Source organism: Charadrius vociferus, unplaced genomic scaffold (genome assembly GCF_000708025.1).
Source record: "Charadrius vociferus isolate BGI_N301 unplaced genomic scaffold, ASM70802v2 scaffold163, whole genome shotgun sequence".
Taxonomy (NCBI): Eukaryota; Metazoa; Chordata; class Aves; order Charadriiformes; family Charadriidae; genus Charadrius; species Charadrius vociferus.
The window spans coordinates 7,292,388-7,299,789 of NW_009648332.1; the positions used below are offsets into that span (position 1 = coordinate 7,292,388).

The 7,402-nt window shown below is 50.6% G+C and overlaps 1 protein-coding gene across 1 annotated transcript in view; it reads left to right on the forward strand.

The window, feature by feature from the left end:
- Positions 1-3,957, forward strand: part of EIF2B3 (eukaryotic translation initiation factor 2B, subunit 3 gamma, 58kDa) — a 103,151-nt gene extending 99,194 nt beyond the window's left edge. The window contains exon 11 of the mRNA XM_009884666.1: positions 3,742-3,957. Within this exon, the coding sequence (XP_009882968.1) occupies positions 3,742-3,794 (53 nt within the window). The 3' untranslated portion in view covers positions 3,795-3,957. The remainder of the gene's footprint in view (positions 1-3,741) is intronic.
- The last annotated feature ends 3,445 nt before the right edge of the window (positions 3,958-7,402 follow it).

The window sequence follows — 7,402 nt, forward strand, 5'->3', positions numbered from 1 at the left end:
TCCTTTACAACCCAGCGTTGCCACCAGCAGCAGCAGCAGCAATCTGTCTGGGGCTAATTGAGCAAACAACAAGGAGATGCTTTCACATGGCTTTAAAGGAATGCTCCGGCATCCCCTTTCTGTAAGCAGCTTGGCAGGAACCTGCCAGGAAGGCTGGGGAGCGCTGGGTCCCCGGCCCCCGGCCTGCTGGGGGGGTTTGTGCTGGGCTGCGCAGTCATTTCCTCCCCTCTGTTTATTTGCATTACAATTTGTTTTTAGCCAAGCACCAAAAGCTGCACTGCTCCCCAGCTCTCTAGCTCTCCTTGCCTTCTGCGTATGTTTTTAAGGGGCTAGTGTACAGTATGTGTAAACAAATGTCTTCCAAAGCAGGAACGCATATATAACGAGTGACAGGTTTTTGATTTACGCTCAGTAAAATCTCCGTGGACGCTGGTTCAAGCACCCAGGCTGACTTCAGGCTGGGCTGCGTCAGCAAGTTGAAGCAAAGTGCTAATCAGGAGGTTGAATGTGTTGATCAGCTCTGGATTTGCTTAGCACCAGATGCTCCCAATCTGAGAAGATCCAGTTGAACATGATTTAAGGTTGCAGAGTCCAATTCTAAGACTTTCTGAAAGTCCTTTCTCTAATCCCTCTTCTTTCTCTGTGGGCTGAATGCATCTGTAACCCTGCCAGTGTCAGATAAAAGGCAGCCTGGTAAGAAATCCCTAATGGGGAGCTGGGAAGGAAAAGGGAGCTGAACAGCTAAGCATGTGAGGTACCTCTCCCTCCTCCCCCAGAGTTTCAGGCAGAGTTTCTGCGTGAGCTGAGCTTGCTGGTACCAGCCAGAGCCACTGGCAACTGGCAGCCACGGCTGATAATGAAACGCTATCCACAGCTCGGCTCTCTGGCACACACAGTGGAGTCTGAATTCCCTTCCCTCCGCAAGGAGGGCTTTGGGAAGAGAAGAGGGAAGCGGGGTGAATCCTTATCTGCCTATCGCATCCCCTGGGGGTGCGGAATCGGGCTTTGTTTCTAGCAAAACCATTCTCTTTATCGCTTAAAAACTTTCTCGGGGATTTGAGGCAGGCACGTTCATGTGTTTTCTTTTAGCCTGTACAAGGAGAAATGAGTGTGGTGATTTCATGCGGGTGTCTTAGGTAGCAGTGACATACCGGGCGGCACGGATCAAGGAGGAGACGAAACAGGCAGGGGGATGGAAGATGAGGGAATGCGTGCGCTGATCTCCTGTGTGGCTTTGGCTCCTTAAACTCCCTAAACTCACTGCTGCCTCAGTTTCCCCATCTATAAAATGGGAACACTCCTATTTGCCCGCTCTCGAAAAGCATTTTGAACTCATCGGGTGTAAAATGCAAGATATCGTAAGGCAGCTCCAAGCATGTCAGTGCAAAATAGGAAGAGTTGGTACCACCTCTGCAACAAAGTATGTGACAGGACCCATCCCAGCTCTGTACGTTTAGGACAGTGCAGGATGCTCTCTGAAATGAAGCAAGAAGTTCCTTATTAAAAAGTATTGCTACAGATAACCTATATATAGAACCATAAATTGACATGGCTCTTTATAAGCCTAGATGAAGGCATGTTTAATCTGCAGAGGCATAACGTAATTACTCTCACTGGATGGTAGCCAGGGTCTTATTCACATCACAGAAATCAACATGATAGGTAGTCTGCTTGGAGGAGGTTCAGGAATGGAGTCACAGGAGTTGCTACAGGGCCTGTTTGAGATATATTGGGAAAGTTGTTGGGGGTGAGGAATGTTATAGCAAGAAGTGCTGCAGGTTGGATTTGAGGTACCTTGGCAAAGCTGTGTGGGGTCCAGGACGGGAGGAGAGAGGCGCTGAAGGCTGGACTTGGGGCTATTGGCAGAGCTGTGCTGGAGAGGTTGTGTGGTGCTACCTACATCACACTTGCACCTGGCACTTGTACAGTCAGTCCCTCATTTTCCTCAGCACTGCATCCACCTCTGCTCGTCCTGCCCAAAGTGCTGGAGATCGAGCTCCACGTTCCAACTTTAAGCTCCAAGATGTTAGCGTGAGGCTGCAGGATTAATTACCAGTTGTCGCTAAATGCCCTGATCAAAGAACTGAATGACTTGATCTGATGCTGAAGGTGAGAAGCAGCTCCTTGATCTCCTTATTTTTGCCTTCACGAAGGGTCTCTGAAAGGTGGTCTGAGGCTAACCCAACTCTGTCCCTCGGGCTGAGGAGACAGTAGGATCCATATGATTGCGGGGTCAGGGAAATAATCTTGCCAGAGTCCAAAACTCCTTGAAGTTTATAGAGCAATTTTTGATCAAACCTTTTCTGGAGCAATGGTTTGCATGGTGCAAAGGTAATGTCTTGAATTTTAAACCAAGAGAAGCATCGTGTTGGCCCGTCCAGCTTGGGGTTTGCCAGGAATTTCCTCATTTAGCCAAAGGTGGCATGTTTGCTGTTTTGCAGTAGTCTTGCAAAATCCACTCCCCTGAGGGGAGGAGTTTTAGGTGGGTAAATAAACCACAACTTGTTATTTCCATCATCCTTGGCTATCCACCTCCTCTGCTGTGTAAGGTGTGGGAGACAGCACAGCCTCCATCAGTGTATCCCAGCACCTCACAGGCCTTGATGTTTTATCCCAGGCTCCAGAGCTGATTGTTATTCCTCATGTGCAGAAGGGGAGATGGAGAGCCTAGGGGCATGGGTGAAACCACCTGAGCTCCACCTGAATAGGTGTCCGGCTCCCAGAGAGCAATTTAGATTCACCACCTCCCTCCACGGCATCCTGAGGACACCCACTTTGAGCACACCAGCTTTGTGTCATGCTCTGAGGCCACACGCTTGGGGTTTTTAGACACTGGGCTTTCAGTTGCGTGTTTTTATTATTTTGGCTTTAGATCCCTTATTTGCAGTCCTTCCCTGACAAGCTGCTTTTGCATTTTAAAGGGAGGGCTCTTTCAGTACAGTGCATTAACAGTGCTGGGGCAGGGACTGGCACATTGATGCGTCCACTGGGGCTGTGCAGAGCTCCTGGGAACAGGCAAAGGAGTGACCTTGTGGAAATTGCCCTTCCAGCAAATTTGCTGCACAAGAAGTCTGAGGTGGGCTGTCCACAGTGACCCTCAGAGATGATAACTGTGCTCAGAGACCTTGCTTCAGGCGGATACTTTTGGAGAGACTCCATCCAGATTTTTTTAATCCAAGACGGGGAATTCAGGTTTAAATTAAAAAAAAAAAAAAAAGAAAGCCCTTTGTTGTAAGCTGCCAGGGTTGAGTTGGGCTTGCTGAGAGGGTCTCATGCTTTCTCGGTAGTGGCCCCTTGATGCTCAGCAGCCCCTCTCTTCCCCAACCTCCGTGCAGTTTGAGAGCGCACAGCACACTTTAGGGCCGGGGTGGATTACTGATCTTTAATTTTATGTCAGATCTCCGTGTTGGATGTCGACCGTTCTTTGCCTCAACCTAGGTGTACACCTGTCAGCAGCAGCTGTGACTTCCGTCGGGCCTCTCTTGTTTAGTAGTGACACATACACGTGAAAACTCTCATTAGAGAAACCTCCTGATGTTTAGTCAGTTGTTTAGGCTTTTGCCATGTGTGTGGGATACTGTCGGGGGAGACGCTGGAGTCCAAAGCAAGGCAGCGAATCCATGTTCGAGTTCCCCAGAATCTGCTTTTCTCATTTGTTTTAAAGTTGCAGATTTGAAGAACGCAAGGTCTGAAGCAGTGCTGCAAAACTCAATTCCTCTTTTCCTCCCTCTCTCTTTTCAGCCAAACATGTTAATGAAGTCATTGTGGGCACCGAACAGCTGATGGAGATATAACCCGAGTAGGTTTTAAAGATGATTTTATGGAAGCCAGCAGCAGAACCAGATGTTCGAGCATCGTAAGATCATCCGTACAGATCAGTACTGGCACGGTTTACCCTGTCATTGCTCCTTTCCTGTTCAGCTTTATATTTATGTCTTAATAAAGAAGTATTTACAGAGCGGTGTGTCCGTCAGCCCCTCCCCCCTCATTGGGATGCACGCGGGTTTGTGCCGGGTAATATCGGTTCCTGCGCGCCCGGTGGACGCACTGTACTTTTCCAGCAGAAGGGAGAGCGGGGACCACACAGACTGTGCCCACTCCAAAGAATGACTTAGCCGCCCTCCCTGCGATGTAAACCACGTCCCCGCGGTCCTGCGCCACCGTCCCCGAGCCTGGGAGAAACCGCTCGGGATGCTGCTTGTGCATCTCATCAACGCAGCAGGCGGGCAGCGAAACACAGCAGTAACGCGGGCTGCTCTTTGCAACCCGGCGGCTTCGCCAGCCTCCTCCTCCTCTCTGTCTCTCTCTCTCTCGCTCATGGTACTGCCCCGTAGCACAGAAGTGTTTAAGCTGCGCCTCTTCTGTAATGCAGTGGAGGAGTTTGGCACCCATTTGCATCAGGGCTGAGTTTGGTCCGTTACTTTGAAATCCTGCCCAAGAGCAAGTACGTGAGAGGGCTGGAGGGACAGGGGAGCGCGGAGGGGACGTGGGGCGTAAGCAGTGGGTACTCTCTGCCTTATTTTAATGCTGCTTTCGCTTGTCGGTCGGCTCTTCCTGATCCCAGACGAGAGGTCCCTCCCCACATCTGGATGATCTGTGGATGACTATACCTACGTCTGTGAGATGAGTCGAGCATGCTAATGTGAAACGCACAGCCTTGTGGTCAGGGGTTGTGCCAGGATTGTAAAGCACCTGGATGGGATTGAAACACAAGCTGTTCTTTAACATTTATAAATTGGACACAAGTTCCTACCTAAAAGCTGTTTATTAGGATCCAGTAGGATTCAACAGGCCATTTATCTGCCCCTGGCAGTTTGACATCCAGAGGTGCTTACAGCAACTGGCTGGGATGATACTTCATTAACTGAAGTGATAAATTTTAAATGTGTGCTTCATGGGCACCAGCGTCCCCCGAGGAAAATTACCATTTCCTAGCTAATTTGACAGGAGAGAGATTATAATCCAGACATTCCCCGAGTTTCGTAAACAAAATCCCTCCTCTAAAGGACCGGATTGGAACGGAAAGTACGGGCAAGGATGAGCTTCAAGGCCTCTAACGAGCTGCAGAAAGAAATAACGCACTGCAGTTCGGCTCCGGCTTTGTGCTAGAGGTTTTGCCTCGTGAATGTGTGCAAACATGTTCCTAAGGTACGAAGGCTTTTTCATCCAAGGATCGCAGAGGCTTTACAAAGGTTAATTAAAGAGAGTTCTTGTCTCTGTGTGCGGCAACGGAACGAGGCATCCATTTTGGGTGTGGAGAAACAGGAGCAGAGCGAAGCGTAATTACCTGGCTTTGCATTTCACCAGAAGGCTGCGGCAAAGCCCAGAGAGGTCCGCAGGGACTTTGACTCCCGGTCCTTTTGCTTAAACACAAAGCCTTCTCCCTCCCTGTTTTCAGGATACATCTTAACTTCTGAAAAGTCCGCATCCCCTTGCTTAACAACTACAGCTTTACCTCCTTGTGCCTTAATTATATGTTAAAGTCTCAGTCCTTTTGTTTAGCTAATTTAAGAAGAGGGTGGGGGGCTCTTTACTGTGTCGGTTAGAATTTAGCATTAATTTAGTGTTCTCTGACACTTGAAAACCTGGCCGGGATTTGAGGCGTTTTCTTTTCCTTTTTGCCTTTTACGACCTGCAGGTGTTTGGTGTGAGATAAAAGTAGATCCCAAAGTGAGATTTCACAGCACAAATTATCAAAGTGAAGATTCACTCTTGATGTAGTCTACGTGTGTGGCAGTAATTATGAAAAATAATTCGGGATAATAGGGCCTTCAGGAATCCCAAGGCAGGCACTGGGAGGTTAACCCTTCCTCATCTTACCTGGTCTCCACACCTCTGTCATCATCAGGTGAGCAGATGATGGGTTGTGTTGGGGAACTTTGAAAACCGAGTGATAAATGGTACGGTCTTTAGGAAAATCAGGAAGGTGACCAAGGAAATGAAGTTCTGTTCCCAGGATGTGACTGTTTGGTCCTGGGTCATACAGACCTTCGGGAAGGTGTTACTTGTATGGGCTGCTCACCAGCTTTGAGGAACAGGTCACCTCTCAGCAGGTAAGTCTCCTCACTTTGCTGCTCTGTCGCACCCAGGCAGCTGAGCGTTACCGCCCGTGCCCATCACGGTGCTGTTAGCACCGAGGCGGTGCTTTATTGGCAACGTTTTTCTGAAAAGATGGAGCTTCCCAGCTCTGTAGACACTGGTGCTTCCTGGACAGGCTTTTCCTGAACGCTTCCTTGGCAAAGGTACAGCTGGGGTTGATGTGAGAAGGTTCTTGCAGCGGCATGTCACGTGCTGCATCTGCACGCGGTAAAGCAGAGGCTTGTGCGGTCCCCAGCCGGCATCACCTCCGGCTCCTGCGTTTCCCTGAGCGGTGTCCTGCCAGCACCTCCTAAAAGGCTTTTTCTGCGACCAGAGCAGCAGGTTGGCGTGGGCGCAGAGCCCAGCGGCACTGTGTGTGCGCACCCCTGGCCCGTCCTTCTTCCTGAGGGTCCTGCACCCTGAGCACACCGCGACAGCATCGCCGTCGCCATTGCTCTGCCTGCAGAGTAGGGTGGAGCGTGGCCTCCAGCCCGTGCCTCGTGTGTTAGCGAGTTCTGAGGAACCCCAAGGCTGTCAGGGGCTCCTGAAGCTCTGCCCCCTTGCCCAGGCTCCCGTGAGAGGTGGGCACCACCTCCAGGAGCTCTACAGAGAGGTCCTCCCCAGTGCGTTTGCAGCCAAGCCCATCTGCAAGACACGGATTTGGGAAAAGCATTTACTGAGCGGTTACAGGTACCCAGAACTATGGCTCCCCTCCCTCAGCAGCTCGTGTTTGCTTTTGTAGGTGACTGTTGTGATCTTTCAAGAAGCAGCAGCTGATCTGATCCCTTCCTGTTGTAGGTGACTCTGCTCTGGTGGGGGGGTTGGACTAGGTGATCTCCAGAGGTCCCTTCCAACCCTGACCATTCTGTGATTCTGTGATTCCGCAGTCAAACCAGAGTGGATGGCTCCCACCTTCCTGGCAGCCGTGGAGTGGAGCCACACGAGGAGGAGGCGAGCAGCCAGCCGTTCCTGGGGACAGTGGCCTTCCCACTCCACTCAAAGGGACACAAAACCTTCTTTCCATCAGGCTTTGAGCTGGCTTTTGGGACACATGATTTGGCTTGTGGGCAGGAAGGGGAGAGGAGCACCAGGGTGAGTAGTCATATGGCCTCAGGTCCCCAGGACTGGCTCTCCCATCACCTGTCAGGTTGACGCTGTGTGTGCAGCTCTAGCAATAGGACTCTCCTGAACCTCTTGGAGCTGGGCATCACGAGGACTCACCGGTCTTTTACTGCGTCCAGTTTCCAATGTTGGTCATGCAGAGCCGCGTTGCTCCTACTGGCTTCCTTAGTGGCTTCTGCACCCCACTCTCCTTCCTCTGGCT